General features: G+C 45.8%; 1 protein-coding gene across 7 annotated transcripts in view; it reads left to right on the top strand.

The window, feature by feature from the left end:
* The window catches only part of HDAC8 (histone deacetylase 8), a 127647-nt gene that overhangs the window by 45594 nt on the left and 60055 nt on the right, over nucleotides 1-21998 (top strand). For all 7 annotated transcript variants that reach the window (XR_013347079.1, XM_077826033.1, XM_077826034.1 and 4 more), the window contains 3 exons: nucleotides 1893-2005; nucleotides 4860-4937; nucleotides 8931-9039. Coding sequence is in view for 6 of the 7 variants with exons in the window: in XM_077826033.1 (XP_077682159.1) it covers nucleotides 1893-2005; nucleotides 4860-4937; nucleotides 8931-9039 (300 nt within the window). In the remaining variant the exon portion in view is untranslated. The remainder of the gene's footprint in view (nucleotides 1-1892; nucleotides 2006-4859; nucleotides 4938-8930; nucleotides 9040-21998) is intronic.

Consider the following 21998-nt stretch of genomic DNA (forward strand, 5'->3'; position numbering starts at 1 on the left):
CTTTGAAAGTGCAGAAGGATTTTCTTCACAGCTTTGCTTTTTATTGGATTGTATCCTGTAAGAAAGGCACCAGCATTCCTTGTTCTGCTAGAATTCAGCATGCTCCTAAACCTCCTGGGATATGGGCACCCAAACTTTGGCCAGCCAACGGTCACATGGACAGTGTTCCAGAAGTTGGAGGGCTGCCTTTAACTTCCATAAAAGGAAGAAGATTGCAGCTGCCCTTCCCTTTAGTGCAGTGGCATGAATATCAGGATCAAGATATTAAGGCTTATGGCCCATGAAGCTTGCAGCTTCGTCTTAGATATTGGGTTATTGATATTCTTTCTTTCCCTTTAATGGGCTTTATAGATGGGTGACTATTGTTACCCCCACTTTACTGGCGGGTGAGGGGGTGGGAAACTGAGGCACAAAGCAGTTAAGTGACTTCCCTGCGGTCACACAGCCCGTTAGTGGCAGAACTGGAAATAGAACCCAGGTCTCCTGACTCCTGTTGTGTGGTGCTGAGTTCATTGTGCTGTCCTGTCTCTCAAAGAGAACTCCAGGGGTTGTGCTTAGGTGACTTCTGTATTAACATGCTTTCCACAGCAGATCTGAGCCAGCATTCAGCCTGGATCCTTACAGAGTGGTGATTTCCCCTTTTCCTTTTCTTGCTGTCTCCTTAAATCAGCCTTGTACATATGAAGAATTCCTGGGATAGGAAAAATAGGACTTTTCTGCAGAGGCAGTGCTGGGAATGTAAAAGTCCCATGCACTAGCTGGGGACAGCAGTTTCCCTACAGCAGCTTGCATTTCCTCCATTTATATGACAATGTGGCAGATACACATGAGCAAGGAAAGCATGTTTCACATTAATTTCGTGGGCCCTCCTTTCCATGGGGGGAGGAAGGAAGCCATTCCTACCAGCAGCTTAATTCCCACCCCCATGACTCCCTCGCTGGTGAATTTTCTGGAGGGGGAGGAGTGTTTAAAGTTGCACTCCTCTTCCTCTGAGCTGCATTGTTACACTTCATTGGGGATATACACTTCTCGCATGTGCAAGCTATGAGGTGGATTTCAACCATCAAAACTAAATGGAGACTGGGTGGGGGTGGGAGTGGGATCCAGCCCAGGACAGCAGTGGTTTGATTGCTGTCCTTGAAGTAAGGCCAATGCTGAGTATTTTGGCTTTATCTGTTGGGTGTTGGAGTTCTTGGGGGAGTTCCTAGCAGCAGGAGTCCAGAGCGCCAGACTGCTCACATTTAGCCAATCAGCTGAGACTGCCTACAAAGATTAGCTTGGGCTTGTAGACCTCCATGGTGGGAGGAAGGCGGGATATGTCTCTCCAAGGTAGGGCTGAGGTGCATTGGCAGGGGGAAGATTGTGCTGCAGTGTCTCAGTACTGTGCACAGACAGAGGAGTTTTAGGCACTGGACTGTCAATCTGCCACCTTTCAGTAGCAGCAAATTCACTTAAAGTGTTTTAGATTTGCAAGAGGCTAATGGCAGCTGAATTTGTGTGTTTAGCTGCTCTGTACTTCCCTCTGCTGTTCATCCCTGGGCCACTCGAGCACAGTCTCTCAAGCCACCAGAGGCCATGATGTCTGTTTTGGTGTGGGACAAGACCAGCAACCTCATATTTAACATTTCAAGCTGGACATCGAGCCCAGGTTTCCAAAGTCCCATGTAACTGATCAGATACTCTGTGTGTCTTGTGGCTGGCTCTCACGTTGCTGCTCCTGACCAGTGGGGCTAGTTGACAGCTGTGCCTTAGTGCTCCTTCTTTTAGTCCAGACAGGATGGATGCCATGCTGCTGGATGGGGGTTGTGGAGGGTGCAGGGGGCAAAGGTTGGGGAGAACAACTGTCTTGTCTCCACTTGGGGATGTTTAACTTCCTGAATGTTTCCTTGCAGAGATGAAGCTTCTGGCTTTTGCTACCTAAATGACGCTGTCCTGGGCATCCTGAGGCTGCGTCAGAAATTCGACCGCATCCTCTATATTGACTTGGACTTGCATCATGGGGATGGTAAGGCCGCCATTTGGGCTGCTAAGCGGTCCTGGCAGGGCAGTGCTTTGGGGAAGCTTTGCGGGAGCCAGGATCGCTGAGGGACTGTTACTGCAATAGAGATTGCCCACAGCAGTTTGAAGATAAAGTGGCAAGTGGGCAGGCTTTGTGCCTGTTTGTTTGGGTTTATAAAATCATATGAAAAGCCCCAGTGCTGCACTCTTGACACCTCAGCCATAAAGTAAAAATACACTTCTTCAAACAAAATGTACACAAATGAACAGCCTCATCTCGCCCCATTACTGCTCTTGCACAGATTCCAAGTCCAGAGGGGACACCTGTGATCACCTAGTCTGGGCTCCTGTGTAATGCAGGCCACTGGACTACCCCTGCAGAACTGCTGTTTAAACTAGAGCATAACTTTTAGAAAAACATCCCTGCTATTAATCAACTACAACTAAGGGAAAGAAAGCAGTTCCGCTGCCCCATAGAAGAAGGGTGATGAGAGCTGCTCTTCAGGCTGTGAAAATAGATGAGATTTGCATCATGCCCTGAAGTTCGGCAGATCCAGGCTACTTTGGACTATTTAGGTGTGGGGGAAGAGGCTATGCTGCTGAGAGCTCCTCTAGAAGAAGACCCTGCCAGTAGATCCTTCTCTTTAACACCAAGGGGACTTGAAATCAGCAGATGCACTAGAGCTAAACTCCAGCAGTACAGCACGAGGACTGAGAGGTTCTCTTAAATGGGAGGGGCCAAACCACTCAGAGCTTAACGGGTCAGAGCCAACACCTTTACATGATTTCCAGAAATCAGTGTAGATCTAGGAGCTCTGGTGTTCTGTCTTGATACCCTGCATGGCAAGTGGGATGCTGCAGTCTGTACACACTTGGATTTGCTAGTTGGTTTAAGGTACACTCCCATGTCGAATGCACGGTGGTACCCTCAGGTCAAGGTAATAAACGTGGATTAGTGGCATCCAAAAAAGTCCCAGGCTTCTAGCTAATGGAGGTGTGAAACAGCTGTCTTGATTGCAATGGCTGGGGATCTAGCCAGATCCTAAGACGGCAGATACGCATTCAGAGGGACAGGTATAATTCTGGCCAAATCTTTTCATTGTTTTCCCCAATCTACCAGTATCATTGCAGTCTTCAGTGAGTTGAGCCTTTGTCAGCTAGGCCAGATCCAGGCCCCGATCTCTACCTGACCCCTGGTAGAGCACATGACTGATTCACTTGGGTTGATATAAGTGAAGAGCTAGGGCAGGCTGGGGTGTCATCAGCGCCATAGCCCATGTCTCCTCACCAATGCTGCTGGTGGGAAGTGAAGAGTGGTGAGGCACTGGGGCCCTGCAAACAGACTCGTGTATGGAGGAGGATGTCTAGAGTGCAACTTTCACAAGCCAGAGGTGCTAGCTCTCATCTTGCTGTAAAGCAGGGGTTCTCAAACTGTGGGTCAGTGGGTTAGGACTCTGTTTTAATGGGATTGTCAGGGCTGGCATTAGACTTTCTGGGGTCCAGGGCTGAAGCCCAAGCCCTGCTGCCTGGGGCTGAAGTTGAAGCCTCACCACCTGGGGACAAAGCCAAAGCCCAAGGGCTTCAGCCCTGGACAGCAGGGCTCAGATTACGTGCCCGCTGGCCAGGGCTGACGCCCTTGATCTTCGGCTTTAGTGCCTCCACCTGGGGCGGTGGGGCTCGGGTTTTGGGCCCCCCAACCCGGGGCAGCAAGCTCAGGCTTCAGTCCCCACTCCTGGGGTCATGTAGTAATTTTTGTTGTCAGAAGGGGGTCACAGTGCAATGAAGTTTGAGAACCGCTGCTGTAAAGAATGGCTTTTTCTCCACTTAGCAAGGTGAGGTTCCCTCAATTCACTTAGGCTCAGGTCTTTAAGGTATTTAAGCACCTAACTCCCATTGATTTTAGTAAGAGTTTAGGTGCCTAAATACCTTTGAGCACCTAGGGCTAGTTGCTGACTCGTGTTAGGAGATGCCTTGTATGGCTCTCCCAACTCCTGGTGCTTGCTCTGTATTATTAAAACACAAGGCCCTGTGGTGATGTTCTGAGCAGTGGTGGAATATTAAAAACAACAAGCTCTGTATTAACAAGCTCTAATTCTATTAAGCCATTCCGCCAAGGGTCTCCAGCAAGAGGATTTCCTCACTGCCCCTTGCCTTCCATACAGGACGCAGGACTGTGTCATGGCCAATCCTGGGGCTTAATTGCTTAATGTTGTCAATGCAGATTTTTGGTGTTGCAACAATCCATACTAAATGATGATTCTATAAAACAAAATCCGAAACGGGCCTTGACTGAAGCTGCTCTCTGCATTGGGGCCATTATTTCAACACTTTTTAACATTTCCTGCTCTCCTAATTTTTATGGTGTGTTTCATTTTGGTCCATTTCCCCCCCACATTTGGTTTGTGTTAAGTCTTCTGCAACTTCTTTCCCAGTGTCTATGTATATTAAAAAGAGACTTGGTGAACTGGTGTGCTGCTAAAAGGGATGGACCATTAACTCTGGTTATAATCAGGGACAGGTTTGTCCCGGGGCACCCTAATTCTGAGCTGCCAGGCTGTTCTCTGCTCTTCCAGTCTGAGCAGACAATACCAGTGCTGCTGACTTTTGCAATGATTTGTGATGTGGAGATGCATTCACCGATGATTAGGTTGAGACCAGTAAAACTCATTTCACTTGTCATCCACGCCACATTTGAACTCGTCTCCATTTGTTAAGGATGGATTTACTGTGTCATGTCTGCCTTTTGCGCATTCTCTCCCTTTCCCCCTACTGCTTGTTTGAGGTGAGCTCTTGTGTTTTCTTTGTAATGTGTAGTTTATGTGAGTAAGTGACACCTGAGTTTCTTTCTCTCTCCCTGTTAGGTGTGGAAGATGCCTTTAGTTTCACCTCCAAAGTCATGACTGTGTCTCTGCATAAGTTTTCACCAGGATTTTTCCCAGGTAAGCAATCTTATTATGGCTTCACTAACTAGCAGTTTCTGCGCTTGGGTTATGTCCTGTCCCCTTCACTCTTTCCAGGTTTCCCACCACCCATCTGTGTCTGAATCCTCTCTCTACCCAGAAAACAATATAAGAGGAGCCCATACACTCAGTAGTGCACTTCCTCAGCTTCTTCCCGACACTGTACCTCAAGGGCACAGCCCCTGCTGGGTCCATTCCACTGTGCTGCCGCTCTCTGCCTGGGCTGGTGTCCTGCTGTGTAGCAGAGAAAAAAGTAGAGCATCAGCAGTGCTTGAATGAGCCCAGAAGGAGCACTGAGGGCAACCTCACCCTCTGTATACCTTTAGAGGGGAGAGGGGACAATGCGATGAGATGCAAGGCATCCTTTGCTTGTGCGTTTTTCAAGAGAGGTAGGCGGTGAGGCTCTAACGTGGGAATCTCTAGAGCTATGTCTTCACTTACTGCAGCGTGTCGAGTACAGACACTATATGGCACAGTGAAAGGCTCTGGCAGTGAGGAGACAGCGGGGACACTATGCTGCTAAAAATAGCGGTGTAGGCATGTGAGGCACTGCTTGGGTTGTACACAGCCCGTGTCGAATATCTACCGTGGGGGTTCAGGCATGTAGGGCACTCTAACCTTCTTGTCTAAGTCCTGTCTTACCGTCTCTACATTGCTAGTTATATCCGTGCTAGCTGGGTGGGCAGTGTCTGTACTTTACATGCCACCGTGAATATAGACATACTGTATGAGTTAGCCTATCAATGGCTAGGGAGGGCTCTATTGACACTAGTGAAAGCTTTGCAGGACTCTGTCAAGAAACGTCTGCAGTCGTCCTCTTTACCTGCTTTCAGTTGTGATATGATTAGATGTATAGAAAGAAAAGGAGTACTTGTGGCACCTTAGAGACTAACCAATTTTTTTGAACATAAGCTTCCGTGAGCTACAGCTCACTTCATCGGATGCATACTGTGGAAAATACAAAAGATGTTTTTATACACACAAATCATGAAAAAATGGGTGTTAATCACTACAAAAGGTTTTCTCTCCCCCCACCCCACTCTCCTGCTGGTAATAGCTTATGTAAAGTGATCACTCTCCTTACAATGTGTATGATAATCAAGGTGGGCCATTTCCAGGACAAATCCAGGTTTTTACCCCCGCCCCCACACACAAACCCACTCTCCTGTTGATAATAGCTGATCTAAAGTGACCACTCTGCTTACAATGTGTATGATAATCAAGAAGCAACTCTTACCAGTGTTTTCGGCTTTTTCATGTGACACACTGTTTGCTCCGATCAGAGGTAAAATTTTTAAAATAGCTTTTTTGTTAAAAGGGAACATTTAATTAATTTTTTAGGTTTAGTGTTAAATAAACCTTAAAAGCCTCAATTCATGTCAGCTTTTGTAATTGAAGGAAAATGTAATTCAGACGTCCCCTGCAATGTTGGCAACCCAAACACAACAGTGCTGTGGAGAAAGTGTAACTGACTATAGAAACCCTGCGTGAAGCTGGCGAGTCTAGTTTTACTGTCTGAGCTGAGTGAAATGTAAAGTCAATGAAGATCTTAAATGATCAGTGAATCTTTCTAAATCCATTCCAGTTTAGTGTTAGGAAATGATTTTCCATGATACTGACCAAGAAACCTCTTATGACAAGTTTTATCGTCACCATATCCTGTTCATAGGTGCTGTGCAACCCATGTAGGTCTGTCCTGCCATGTGCTGAGCCCTCTGGCTCCAATCCAGCAAAGCACTTAAGCATGTACTTAACTTTGAGCATTTGAATAGTCCCATTGATTTCACTGGGATGACTTACGTACTTAAAGTTAAGCACATGCTTATGTGCTTTGCTGGATTGGGGCCAGATATCTCGGTGCCTTGCAAGACTGAGCCTGAATAGTGCATCTCCTCTGAGGTTGTACCTTCACTGCATGTGTGCCAGCAGCATCAAGATGCCTGCGCAGCTCAGAGAATAGCTGTAGGCCTTCAAACCACAGGCCAGATTCTTAGCTGGTGTTAACAGTAGAGCTAGGGCTTCTGCTTTTCAGGGATTAATAATTTCACTTTTCAGGGTTTATTTTTAGCAACTTTTGAGTTCTATTTTTCAGGGGTTGGGGGGCTTTTTCTTTGTATATACTGTAATGAGGTTGTGTGTGTGTATAAAAATGTCTATATTATGTGTATATCATATGAATATATGTAGTATATGTCTCCTCTCTGCCTCCCAGTGCAAGAGCCTTTTACTGCAGTGGGGAAAGGCTCCAGCAACTCTCAGCTGCCAGAGCCTTTCACACTGCCTCCTCCCATGCTAGAGCCTGTTTTAAATAGTACTACATTAAAGCGCACTAGGGAATGTTTAGTGTGTACCAGGAGGGTCTATACTCACTAATTAATGTGCAATGTGGTGGTGTAATTTAGAAATCACACCTTTGTAGTCTTCATCACTGCTCTGTGTAGACAAGGCCTTAAATACGAGTAACATTTCTGGTTTTTTTATTGGTGTTTGTTGGTTAAAAGTGAAAATCTGAAGCCCTGAGTGTAGCTTTGTGGATCAGGCTTCATATTTTTGCAGGCTCTGTCCAATTATTGTATTATGATAATGCCCAGAGGCCCCCACAGGACCCATTGTGCTGGGTGCTGTACAGACGCTTCTCACTGCAGAATTAATTCGGGTGATTGGCATCTGGGTTGGCCTAGCCTGGGTGTGGACAGCCATACTGCAAATCCATACTTAAGTTTCTGTGTCCACACTGGTGCTGGGCTCCCCCGTGTGTGTTGCTAGGACTTCTGGGGGCATGTTGCATGGTGCTTAGCACTGCAGTAACTGAGCTGCTCTTTGGTTCTTTTCCAGTGAATTGTGGGAGAACTTGTCTGTCCTTCAGAGCACATGGGGGGGAATTGTGGGAAGGTAATGGAAGACTATCAGCGTTCAAATGGCCTGCATCATCACGGCAAAGTAGGCAAGTTAGCAGCCCAAGTGAAAGCAGTATTCAGGCTTTAGTCTTTTGCCAGATGAGCCAGCTATCGCCCAGGGAAAGCACCACTGCATTTGGGTCAGAGGTGTGTGCATGTGGATAGTAGCCTGGTTAGGGGCCACAGCTGAGCAAGAGCCCAAGTTCTCTCTGCAGTGAAGACACGCCCATAGTGAGAGACAGTCCCTGCCCTAAAGAGCTAACAGTCTTGCTGGGCAAGCCAGACAGTAGTTGTGAGAAAGGAAATATTATCCCCATCTTACAGATGGGAAGCTGAGTACAGAGAGACTGAGTGACTTGCCTAAGGAAGTCTGTGACAGAGGTGGAAATCAAACCCAAATCTCTCAAGTCCTAACCACTGGGCCATCTTTCTGTCTGTCAGAGTGGTATTTATTATACACCTTAGGGAATATAGAGCCTTAGCACTTGGATAGGTCATTGCTTTTATCCAAAACTTCAGCAGTATCCCTTTAACTGTCTCCCTTTAACATCAGATTCTACCAAAACCCCTTTCACTGTCAGTTGCAGCAACCTGTGTGTAGGTCTGTTCGTACATACTTCCCTCTCCCACTGTTGCTAATGTGTTGAAGTCTCTGAACTCTCTCTGGGGCTGTAGCTTGCAGGGTTTGAAATCTTAGAAGTATCTGCCCCAGGGCAGATACTTCTTGAACAAGGTAATCATAGGTAATCACAGAATATCAGGGTTGGAAGGGACCTTGGGAGGTCATCTAGTCCATCCCCCTACTCAAAGAGGATCAATCCCCAATTTTTGCCCCAGATCCCTAAATGGCCCCCTCAAGGATTGAACTCACAACCCTGGGTTTAGCAGGCCAATGCTCAAACCAGTAACTCAAAAACCTCCCCTGTTGGAAGTAGAGTGCAGACTTCTCTGAAGGTGTGCTGTGCATCAATTCTTCCCATCCTGTGGAAGACATCTCTGATCTGTTCAGCTGCTGTTATTGAGCTCATTTTCTCCTTAGCTGACTGATAGTTTGGGTTTGTTTTTTATTGCTCAGGAACAGGAGATGTGTCTGACATTGGCCTGGGGAAGGGGCGATATTACAGTGTCAACGTACCTATCCAGGATGGCATTCAGGATGAGAAATATTACCAGATCTGCGAGACGTGAGACCCATTTTCTATCTGTTTTGTTTGAACAGAGGATTTCAGAGAACAAAACCTGTACAGATTTTTAATAATCTTTTTTATTATTTAAGTTTTGGCCCCTTTATGGTGTCAGTTTAAAGACACACAGATATGTTAACTGGTGAGCTCACCTTGTAGGATCCCAAATCCCTATACAGATTATATATACAGAAGCACTGAACAGCAATGTCATCCACCTCTAGGTGGAAGGGGACAAGCACCCAGTTCAACTGTGTGTGTATTTTGAGGGGCAGAGGGTGTAATTTTAACCAAGCACACTAGGGCAAATATCTACTCTTAGTGCTGTGGATCTCTAGTGTCCATACAGAGAGGGACATGGTGGGGGACAAGGTTAAGGTTGTTTGCAAAGCATTTCAAGTGCAAAGCTCCATTAAATTTATTTTATCTATCTTGGAAGGATTAAGGACTGAGCCATCTTTTCTGGAATTGGAACGGTTGGTTCTAAGGAGTCTAATTCTGCACCTTCACAGGTGCATGACACAAACCACTAAATCAGCCTCTCTGGCAAAAAATGAAATCCAGAGCCTGTTCTTTTCTAAATAACTTTAGGACACTGCTGCTGCATGCATTTGTATGTCAATCTAATGCTCATGAAAACCAAGGGCTAAACCAGTTGCTAGCTCAAGACACGTGATAGGAAGTCATTGTGCAAGCTTCCCAATCCAGCTCTGGCAATACATGTTTGTCCTGACCTGTACAGTACCCGACTTCCTCCACTACCTCCATGATTCCAGTCCTGGATCACTTCTGAGCATACTGTGTCAAAATACAAAGTGATTTTAAGAATCCAATAAACATCCACCCAGGAGTAGGATGAGACCATCAGATTTGTTTCTACTTGTGACTCAAGTTGTGATTTAAACCCAAGTTCAAAACTATTCAAACAAAATACATGGAAAATCTAAAAATAAAACTTGTGAAGTCCGATGTGCTAAATGGGAAAATCTTGCATTGGCCTGGAGAGTGTTAAATAAGCTAAAAGATCCCTTCCCTCTGACTTCTTTTCTGAAATAAAACAATGATCATAGAGTCAAATTATCCATCCATTTACAAAGTGGTCATGGTATTTGATTCTGTGACCCCCTCTGACAGTGAATCCTGTAAACTGACTACCCCCTGTGCAAAGTATTTCCTTGTATTCTTCTCATCAGTGACCCCTGCTGGTGAGAGAAGCCCCCTTTCATTGGCGGCCTTTTCCTCTTTGGCAAATAGCTGGCCTCCAGACTTGCTCTTTGGCATTCCCACAGCCAAGCACCAGTAAAAAGTTATGCAAAATCATGCCACTTCCCTCCGTCTTGGTGGCAACTGCCTTCCTCGTCTCTATGGAAACTGTCCCATTGCAGCACAATGATATAAATAAATAAAAAGGAAGTTTTGCTCCTGGAGTCTTAAACCATGTGCACTTTGAACTTGCCTCTCTATAAATAAGAGTGCTTGTGTTTGAATGCTTTTGTTCTAGCAGATAAACTCCTATCCTGCTCTTGGGTGGTATGACATATGTATAATTGCCTATTGTTTCTGGAAATTGAATGACTCAGACTCCAATTAAATGTAATTGTCAGTAATAGCCGCTGTGTGGAACAGAGGCCATGGTGTGACATTTGTTTTTTTAAAAGTCTGACATGTCTTTAAAATATTGTAGATAAAGGCAGCCAGAGATGAGACATTTGAGACTGACAACTGCAGAGCTGGATACTCATCTGCAGCAGTATGCTTCAGTCATACACAGTGCAGAGATGTCCAAGAAATCTGTACACACACACTGCTCTGGAAACTTAGGCACTTACCTATTTCCTCCATCAAAAGAGAAAGTTACATGGGTTCTAGCTAATCACTGACTATCTCTTATTCATAAGATCATCCAGAATAGCTAATTTATTTGATCTTCATGAAAAAGGTTCTGATAAGACGATGGGTATCTTCACCTCTATTTTAAATATTAACCTTCTGAAGATAAAAATACAGCACCTGAACAACATTACAGATATGGAGAACCATACTAATAAATAATCCAGAACTTGCATTCAAACAGAAATATTTCACAGGATGTTTATTCAAATTGCTGTAGCAGTTAGTGTGGTACATTCACATTTAATGATGTGAGGAGGAGAAATTTAGTTAATTCTCGTCTAACAGAGTCATTGATGTACAAAAGCAGTAAATATTTGTTCACTGGGTCATACACAGTACATTCCCAGTGCATAGCATATCACTATTTGTACACGTATGTAGTATGATTATATGTTAGCAGTACATGCTGAGCTGCGGTATCAAGTTTTTCTCAGCATGAGTTTGGGATTGTTGCTTTACTCTTGATTGGAGAAACCACAGTGCAGGTCACCCCAAAAGAGTGATTGTGAAACCTTTATAGCACAGATACCTTTGTGTGTTTTGTATTTAGTAGGGAAGAAGGCTTAAAATGTTAAAGAAGGGTTGGAACTGCATGTTTGTATTCCATCACTGAAGGTCACGAGCCTTAGTTACTTTGGGCCTAGTGATAACACCAGCAGTTACATTATATAGGATACAAGTATAGAAATCTTCAGATTTCCGCATGTGTGTTGACCATTGATTGCCTGGGGTTAATAGGAAATGGCTGCTGTGGGCTGGTTATTCCATATTTTTGTCCATGTTTCTTGCCCCTTCCTCTGAAGCATCTGGCAGTGGTCACTGTCAGAGGCAGGATATTGGACTAGAAGAACCAGATCTGATCAGGTGTGGTGGTTTCTTCTGTCCAGGCTTTTGAGGGAGAGAAAACTATAGTACATCTTAAAAATGATTTAAGCAAGCTTTTCTAAGTTAGTGCCTTAGTTTGAGGACCTTTCAGGATCAAAACAAGGGTTGAGCCCCCTCTTGGGGAAAGTGGAATCACCCTTTCACAATGGCACAAAATGCCCATTTCTAGCTTTGATGAGTCAAACAATATCAGATCATAAACCATCTGCTGGCCTAGAATGAACAGTCAATGAATGTAAGAGAGGTGGGTGCATGGAGAGGAGAAAATATTTTCGTGGCAGATTGACTTTTTATTAAACAAGACACCTGTTTAAAGAACTTCAGATTTTGGAATGTTAGGCCCAGTCCTGAGGAAATGGGATCAGACGATAGAGAGTGCACGTGAGGCAGATGGAACGTGCATTTATGGCACATCTCTGTAATTTATAGTTTGCAGTGTTGTTGTAGGCCTGTTGATCCCAGGATATGAGTGAGACAAATAGGTGAGGTAATATCTGCTATTGGACTAACTTCTGTTGGTGGAAGGAACAGGCTTTTGAGTGTCAGAGCTCTTCCTCAAGTCTCGAACAAGTAACCAGAGTGTCGAAAGTAAATACAAGAGGGGCAGGTTGTTAAGCATAAGGGGTTCATGCAAGCTGTATAAGACCACTTAAAATGAAGTGGGCAATTAAGACTTAGCAGGTGGGAGACCAATTGGTGTAATGAGCCATAAAACCAGTGTCTCTGTTAAATCCATGTTTTTAGTGTCCAGCCAAAGTTATGAATTTAAGTTCTCAGGCTCGTCTTTTGAAGGTTTTGTGCAGGTTTCCTTTGAGGATGCGGACTGAGAGGTCGGATATGGAGTGATCGCTTTGTGAAAAGTGTGTACCCTGGGTGACAGGATGGTCTTGTCTTATCACTTTTCTGTGCGAGTTCATTCGAGAGCATAGTGTTTGGTTTCACCCACATAGTTATTGTTGGGGCATTTGATGCACTCGAGGAGGTATACCACACAGTAGTGTAGCTGGGGGGGGAGCGGGGCAGCGGCCGCTCCCCCACCGAGCAGAAGTGGCAACTTTTTAATTCTTCGGCACCTTTTAAATTTTTACTCACCCGGCGGCGCTCCGGGTCTGGGGCGGCAGGTCAGGGGGAGTGGAGATAAAAAAAAGGTGCCACGCCCTGATACTCACCCGGCGGCGCTCCGAGTCTTCAGCAGCACTTGGGCGTCAGGCCCTTCACTCGCTCCGAAGACCGGCATTGCGGCGGCGGGGAGGGAGGGTCCTTCAGTCCTGAAGACCGGAGCGAGTGAAGGACCCGACGCTGAAGTGCTGCTGAAGACCCGGAGCGCCGCCGGGTGAGTACCAGGGGGTGGCGCCATTTTTTAATCTCCGCTCCCCCTGTTTTTTCCACCTGGCCACGCCACTGATACCACATATTGTGATAGGCATGTGTAGGACCTATGGCTCTTGAAAGTGTGTGCGGAGGGGGAGTATGATCATTGTAGCAGTGGATATATAGCTGCAGGTTTTGCATCTGTTGTTCTGATAGAGTCTGATGCTGCTTTGAAATGGTGTGTCCTGGTGATGATGAGTGTGAGGATGTTGAGTTGCTTGAAGGCCAGAAGAGGAAGTTTGGGAAAGATTTCTTTGTGGTATGCTCCCCATCAAATATGGGTTTTAATTGTTTGATACCCCATATGGGTTCTAACGTGGGGTGATAGGTAACAACTGGGGGTGTGCGGTCAGTGTGTGTGTGGAGCAGTACTGTATTGCATCAGGTTCTCCTCTGGTATTTGGGTCGCCTGTTCCATGATGTGTTTGTGACGGGTTCAGTCACAGAGACTCCCCTCGAGACTGTCACTCGATGAGCTGGGATACCACTGAGAACAATCCTCCTGCCAGAACATGCGCCCCTCCACTCCTATCTTGCTGAGTTAGACACTCCAGTCAGCTCCAGCACAGACCCAGAGGTTGGGCCATGCCTCTCTGCAGTTCTCTGAAACTGAGATTTACTCAGCCCAGGAGCTTCTCAGTTAACAGGGACTTCCCCAGCACCCAGTATTCAGCCTTTCTGGGAGCCTGAACCCCAAATAAATCCATTTTACTCTGTATAAAGCTTATACAGGGTAAATTCATAAATTGTTCACCCTCTATAACACTGATAGAGAGATATGCACAGCTATTTGCTTCCACAGGTATTAATCACTTACTCTGGGTTTATTAATAAACAAAAGTGATTTTATTAAGTATAAAAAGTAGGATTTAAGTGGTTTCAAGTAATAACAGACAGAACAAAGTAACTCACCAAGCAAAATAAAGCAAAAACACGCAAGTCTAAGCCTAATACATTAAGAAACTGATTACAAGTAATATCTCACCTTCAGAGATGTTCCAATAAGCTTCTTTCACAGACTAGACTCCTTCCTACCCTGGGCCCAATCCTTTCCCCTGGTACAGTCCTTGTTAGTTCCAGCAGACATCTCAGGTGGTAAGCAGGGGATTTCTCATGACTGGCAGCCTCCTTTGTCCTGCTCTACCCCCTTGTATAGCTTTGGCACAAGGCGGGAATCTTTTGTCTCTCTGGGTCCCCACCCCTCCTTCTAAACGGAAAAGTACCAGATTTAAGATGGATTTCATTATCAGGTGACATGGTCGCATGTCACTGTAAGACCCCTAGTCTCCATTCTCCATGGGCTGGCCCACACATACACAGGAAGGCTTTCAAGTAACTAAGGCCATTTACAACTGATTGTTTCTGGAACATCCTTAATGGCCTCCACTTAATATATTTACATCAGTGATAAAAGTTTCTATCTTATTCTCCTAACTCCAGATATAGAAATAATACATGTAAACAAATAGGATGAACACACTTAGCAGATTACAAGCTTTCTCATGACACCATACAAGAGGGTGGTTAGCCTAAAGCATATTCCAGTTATGTCATATTCATAAGCATATTTCCATAAAGCATATGGAATGCAACATCACAGTGTTGATCTGCTTCTCTGATGGAGTGTGCTTGTTTGATGAGGGCGGTTTTCAGTGTGTTAAGGTATGTACCCCAGACTTTCTCCTCAGAGAATATTCTGTGGTTTCTGAGTGCCTGGCTGTAGAGAACAGATTTCTAGAGGTGTCTGGGTCAGTGGAAGTAAGTGTGGTGATCTGTGGGGTTCTTGTATATGGGTATCTATAGGGTTTCATTGTTGAAGCTGATTGTGGTATCCAGGAAGTTGATGCTAGTGTGGGTGTGTTCTAGAGCGAGTTTGATGGATGGATGGTGGTAGTTGAATTGTGGTGGAAATCTGAGGGCGTTTAGGTCATCTGTCTAGTGGATGAAATTATCATTGTTCTATTGTTGGTGGCCCATGAAGAGGTTGGCATATTGTGGAACCATCCTAATACCCAGGCTGTTCCCATGGAAAGTTCCCACAGACTAGGCCTATGTCTACATTTAAACTTGTGCTGCTGTAGTGCGTCAGTGTAGACACTCATTACAGCAATGTGAGGGGGTTTTCCCATCACTGTACTCAATCCACCTCCCTTGGAGGCAGTAGCTAGGTTAGACAGAAGAATTCTTCTGTCAATCTAGCAGTGTCTACACCAGGAGTTAGGTTGGCTTAACTAGGTTGCTCAGTGGTGTTTTTTTTCCACACCCCTGAGTAACATAGCTAGGTCGACCTAACTCATTAGTGTAAACCTGGCCTAAGACATACCAACTCAATGCAGCACTAGACCTTGTCAGAACAATAGATGCAAAACCTGCAGACATATCTCCACTGCTATGATGATCTATACCTCCCACAACACACCTTTCAAGAGGCAGGATATTAGACTAGAAGAACCGGGGTCCTACATGTGGCTATCGCAACATGTGAGTGAGTGTGAAACTTCACAACATGGGTGACACCAGACAATCACTACGGTCTCAAATGAACTCACAAAGGAAAATGATAAAAGACAAGAACAACCTTCTCTCGATGGGCAAATACATTTCACAGAGCGATCAGTCTATATCCAACTTCTGAGTCCTCATCCTCAAAAGAAATCTGCATGACATCTTCAAAAGATGAGCCTGGGAACTTAAATTCATAATTCTGGCTGAATGCTAAAAAACCATGAACTTAACAGAGACGCTGGTTTTATGGTTCATTACACCAGTTTGTCACTCACCTTACTACCTGCCAGCCCTTAATTGCCCATTTTAAGTGCTCTCCGACAGCATGTGTGAATCTGTCCCACCTTGTATTTAGCTTGGACACTCAGGTTACTTTCTCTAGATCTAAGGTAGAGCTCTGTGTGCTCAAAACTTGTCCCTTCCACCAACAGAAGTTTGTACAATAAAAGACATTTTACTTATCTCATCTGTAACTTATCACATGGCTAGTGGTCCTGATTCACTTTGCACAAGTGGAGCCAGGTGGGGAGAACTGGGTTCTCCCCTCCAAGTGTGGTGTGTGTTCATAATATAAACATAACTGTGTAAAATACAAAGTAATACTTAAATAAATACATGCCTCCAGGGTTTAAATTCTCAGAGATTATTTTGCAGAGCCCCCCACACCCTCCCCATTTGGGGGCTCTGGGCTTCAGCTGCAGGGCGGAGGGTCTTAGAGCTTTAGCCCCAAAGGAGGGAGGGTCGGGGGCTCAGGGTTTAGTCCTGTGGGGGTGGGGTGGTGCCCAGGCTTGGGGCTTCAGCCGCATGGCAGGCGCACCAGGGCTCCCGTGGGTTTGAAAATATTTTCCGGAGATCTGCTTCAGTGGGCTCCAGCTGAATTTAAGACCTGCATACTTCTGCTGTTGTATTGCGAAGCTATGTGATAAACTGCATTTATCCTGCACCTTTGATCACCTCCACCAGCTCTTTACCCATGAATCCCATCTCATCTGGGACTGCTTATCCTTTCCTGTGCCTAGGCATAGATCTGCCACAAGATTGAGAGTGTCTGGAAACATCCAGATTACAGACACTTAGTGTAGACCATGAGCATTATGGGTCTGAAATTGACTGATCCCATATGCCAAACGGTTGCTAACGGATGCAGAAGGCGGCTGCTGCTCCTGTTAACTGTGATGCACACTGAAGTGTAGAATGACTAAAAGAACAAGCATGATACCCTGTGCCCATTCAAAGACCATCTGTTTTCAAGGCTTTCCATGAAATAATGTTGGGATTAGGCAGGAGCCACACCTGCTGCTGCTGTGAGGAGAGGAGACGTGCTAATACAGACAAGAAACGGCCGGCTGAAATGAAGTGACCAGGCCACCTGATTTTTATGCCTGACCTGTTTTAAACACACTTTTTATCATTATTATTTCTCAAGTTATTGTCCCAAGCAAAACCACTGCACTTCTCCAGTCAGCCTGCCTCCTCCACTCTTCAGTCCCTGCCATCTTACTCAACACACCTGATAACCAGGACTTCCATCAGTCAAGAGGTAGAGGGAGGGCTTCTAGAAAGCTCCCCTGAGATCTCAGAATAAAGCTAATGACAGGCCAGGCTTTGAAAGCAACTGTGGAGCATGTGGGAGGGAAATGGAGGATCTCTATTTAGAAGAGTCGAAATTCAGGACCTGGACATCAGGATGGGGTACAAGCAATGCAGCTCCCATAAAGAGAGAGGTTTATTCAGGGTGCAGACCCAACAGGTAGGAATGGGAGCACTGCTTGAATGCTGGACTTGGCATCTGTTTGGGGGGTAGTCTTGGAAGGTCAGGTGCCTACGCTTGTAGGGATTGCACTCAGCAAAGCACCTGCAACAATTGCAAGATGGCTGGTCCACCATCTGGATTTCTTTGAGTTGATCTGGTTTTCATCATGCAACAAGACACTGATTCTAAGTGCTTGGCCAGACTCTGTAAAGTTGACATGATTAAAAATATACTGCCCTGCAAAAATAACGGCTGCCACAATGGTAAGATTTGCACCTAAACTCTACAGAGACCACGGCATTTGAAATGAGGGCTGAAAACCCAGACCCAAGCTTTCATTTCTTTCTGGCTTGAACACAGGGCCTGGTTCTAATGGGGGACTTCAGTCACCCTGACATCTGCTGGCAGAACAATACAGCAGTGCGTAGACAATCCAGGAAGTTTTTGGAGAGTGTTGGGGACAACTTTCTGGTGCAGCTACTGGAGGAACCAGCCAGGGGCCGTTCTCCTCTTGACCTGCTGCTTACAAACAGGGAAGAATTGGTAGGGGAAGTAGAAAGGATGGCAACCTGGGTAGCAGTGACCATGAGATGATTGAGTTCAGGATCCTCACAAAAGGAAGAAAGGAGTGTAGCAAAATATGGACCCTGGACTTCAGAAAAGCAGACTTTGACTCCGTTAAGGAACTGATGGGTACGATCCCCTGGGAGGCTAATATGAGGGGGAAAGAGGTCCAGGAAAGCTGGCTGTATTTTAAAGAAGCTTTATTGAGGGCGCAGGAACAAACCATCCCAATGTGCAGAAAGAATAGCAAATATGGCAGGCGACCAGCTTGACTTAACAGTGAAATCTTTGGTGAGCTTAAACACAAAAAGGAAGCTTACAAGAAGTGGAAACTTGATCAGATGACTAGGGAGGAGTATAAAAATATTGCTCAAGCATGCGGGGGTGTAATCAGGAAGGCCAGAACACAACTGGAGTTGCAGCTAGGAAGGGATGTGCAGGATAACAAGAAGGGTTTCTACAGGTATGTTAGCAACAAGAAAAAGGTCAGGGAAAGTGTGGGACCCTTAATGAATGGGGGGGGAACCTAGTGACAGATGATGTGGAAAAAGCTGAAGTACTCAATGCTTTTTTTTGCCTCTGTCTTCCCAGACAAGGTCAGCTCCCACACTGCTGTCCTGGGCAACACAGTATGGGGAGGAGGTGAACAGCCCTCAGTGGTGAAAGAACAGGTTAAGGACTACTCAGAAAAGCTGGACATGCACAAGTCCATGGGTCCAGCTCTAATGCATCTGAGGGTGCTGAGGGAATTGGCTGATGTGAAAACTGGTGGCGATCATGGGAAGGTTCCGGACGATTGGAAAAAGGAAAATATAGTGCCCATCTTTAATAAAGGGAAGAAGGAGAACCCAGGGAACTACAGACTGGTTAGCCTCACCTCAGTCCCTGGAAAAATCATGGAGCTGGTCCTTAAGGAAACCATTTTGAAGCACTTGGAGGAAAGGAAGCTGATTAGGAACAGTCAACATGGATTCACCAAGGGCAAGTCATGCCTGACCAACCTGATTGCCTTCTGTGATGAGATATGGATATTGGGAAAGCAGTGGATGTGATATATCTTGACTTTAGCAAAGCTTTTGATACGGTCTCCCACAGTATTCTTGCCAGCAAGTTAAAAAGTATGGATTGGATGAATGGACTACAAGATGGATAGAAAGCTGGCTAGATTGTCGGGCTCAACAGGTAGTGATCAACAGCGCAATGTCTAGTTGGCAGCCAGTATCAAGCAGAATGCCCCAAGGATCAGTTCTGGAGCCGGTTTTGTTCAACATCTTTATTAATGATCTGGACAATGGGATAGATTGCACCCTCAGCAAGTTCATAGATGACGCTAAGCTGGTGGGAGAGGTAGGTATGCTGGAGGGTAGGGATAGGGTCCAGAGTGACCTAGACAAATTGGAAGATTGGGCTAAAAGAAATCTGATGAGGTTCAATAAGGACAAGTGCAGAGTCCTGCACTTAGGAAGGAAGAATCCCATGCACTGCTACAGGCTGGGGACCGACTGGCTAAGCAGCAGTTCTGCAGAAAAAGACCTGGGGATTACAGTGGATGAGAAGCTGGATATGAGGCAGCAGTGTGCCCTTGTTGCCAAGAAGGCTAAAGGCATATTGGGCTGCATTAGTAGGAGCATTGCTAGCAGATCAACAGAAGTGATTATTTCCCTCTATTCGGCACCGATGAGGTCACATCTGGAGTACTGCATCCAGTTTTGGGCCCCCCACTACAGAAAGGATATGGACAAATTGGAGAGAGTCCAACGGAGGGCAAGAAAAATGATCAGGGGGCTGGGGCACATGACTTATGAGGAGAGACTGAAGGAACTGGGCTTATTTAGTCTGCAGAAGAGTGGGAGAGGATTTGATAGCAGCCTTCAGCTACATGAAGGGGGTTTCCAAAGAGGATGGAGCTAGGCTGTTCTCATTGGTGGCAGATGACAGAACAAGGAGCAATGGTCTCAAGTTGCAGTGGGGGAGATCTAGGTTGGATATTAGGACACACTATTTTTACGGTGAAGCACTGGAATGGGATACCTAGGGAGGTGGTGGAATCTCCATCCTTAGAGGTTTTTCAGGCCTGGTTTGACAAAGCCCTAGCTGGGATGATTTAGTTGGGGATTGGTCCTGCCTTGAGCAGGGGATTGGACTAAATGACCTCCTGAGGTCTCTTCCAACCCTAATCTTCTATGAATCTTTGATTTTTGGGACTTTTGTGCTGGTGGAAGGTGCCAGTTTGACAGCAGTAGAGCCTGAAATCCTCTAGGCATCAGTATAGGCAAACTGGAATGTGATGGGCTCAAGTACAGCCAGGACCTCAAGTCCAGTTGCCAGGCAAGAAAAGGAGATGGTCCCAATTCCTTTGTAAGCAAAATGAGCTTTGTTTACGAATGTGACTGTTGTCACAGTATGTCCAGTGCAAACTCTGGCTTTTCTCTGAACCTAGTGAGCTTGGCTACACTGACTGGCCCATCCAGAGTGACTGCGGCCAAAAACTAAAATGTGCTTCCCAAACCAGTGTTCTTATAGAGGAATGTTAGTTGCATCCCACACTGCACTTTGGGGAGAGATCATAAATGATTAACAGTGTTTGGTAGGGAGTGCAAGGTGTACACGGCAACTAGAAGATGAATCTGATAAATGGACAAGCTGAACATGGAAATTATCCATTTCTTTTGCTTTTGGGTGCCAGGGACAGCTTCATTTTCAAGGCTGTTCCTAGCCTGCATCACAAGATGCATGAGGTTCTCCCCAGAGACCCATTCAATGTTCGGAATTCCCCCTGCATGGCGGAGAACACTCCTCGGGATGAGAAGGGAAAGCCCATTCTCCATGTGATCCATTCTGAAAAGACTGGAGACTGACAGGAAAATGTGTCAGTAGTGAGGGTGTTCTGTGATGCAGTCATCTGCCTGCCTGTAACAGGGCTGAGACCACCAGTGTGCTTCCCATACAGCCTATGGAACAGCCTTCAGGTGATGATCAGGTTTGGCTATTACTGGCTGGAGCTGGATTGTGTCCGATGGATTGCTATGCACAGGTGTTGCAGAGCTCTCCAGGCAGTAAAAGGTCTTTCATATCAATGACCTGCATTAAATGAGCCTCATGTGCAGATTTCAGCCGTAAGTCTTTGGGATTTTGAGAGGGAAGGAGAATCAGGACAAGGATGCCTTTGTTTAATCTGGAAAGGAATGGATGTCATCTGTAAGGACAGAGAGAACAGGCTGAGTGGGGAGAGAGGCAGAATCTGTTACTGTTGAGTGCTGTGGTTGTTGAGAAGGAGAACGGATTTGGGGGGTGGTAGTTTGGTGGTTTTGGGACACAGTTTCATGAAGGCTAGGGGACTATTCCCTAACTTGTTTTTCGAAGGTCAAGGTAAATGCTTGAAGAGGAGCCCAAACTTAGGGAGCTCTTCCAGATTTTTCAAAACCACAGACCGTACTGAGATTCACTCGTGACTAGCTAAGAGAAGGTTTGAATGCCTCCAGTCCTTCCCTGTGCCTGTGTGATCACTAATGAGTGTAATCAAGGCTAGATAACATTTTGGCTTCCATTCTGTTTTCAGTCAAGAAACTAGAGTGGTTGGCTTTCACATCCCACCCCAACACAAACCCACCCTCTCTTCTCAGCTGCACTCCAGTCAGGAGGCTCCATTCTTCTGACCTTTCAGTATGTAACAAAGGGGTACTTATACTTCTGCCACTTCCTTGTTTTTAGTGAATTTAGAGCTGATGAAAGATGCTGGCCTGACAGCCCTGGGGACTGAGGGCCTCTGTTCAGCTACACAAAGCACAGCACAGGCAATGCCATCTTCTCCCCTGCTGCCCTGATGGGGTTTAATCAGTTAGCCGACACAATGCTGAACCCAGTTTGTCCTCGTCTACACTGCCCACTAAGCTATGGTCATCATTGTCACCTCGCTTGATTGTCCACGGTCATGGTCAGGCATGACAGAATCCTGTGAGATAAACTCTTAGAGTGTTGGGCTGACTGG

Source organism: Eretmochelys imbricata, chromosome 9, assembly GCF_965152235.1.
Source record: "Eretmochelys imbricata isolate rEreImb1 chromosome 9, rEreImb1.hap1, whole genome shotgun sequence".
Taxonomy (NCBI): Eukaryota; Metazoa; Chordata; order Testudines; family Cheloniidae; genus Eretmochelys; species Eretmochelys imbricata.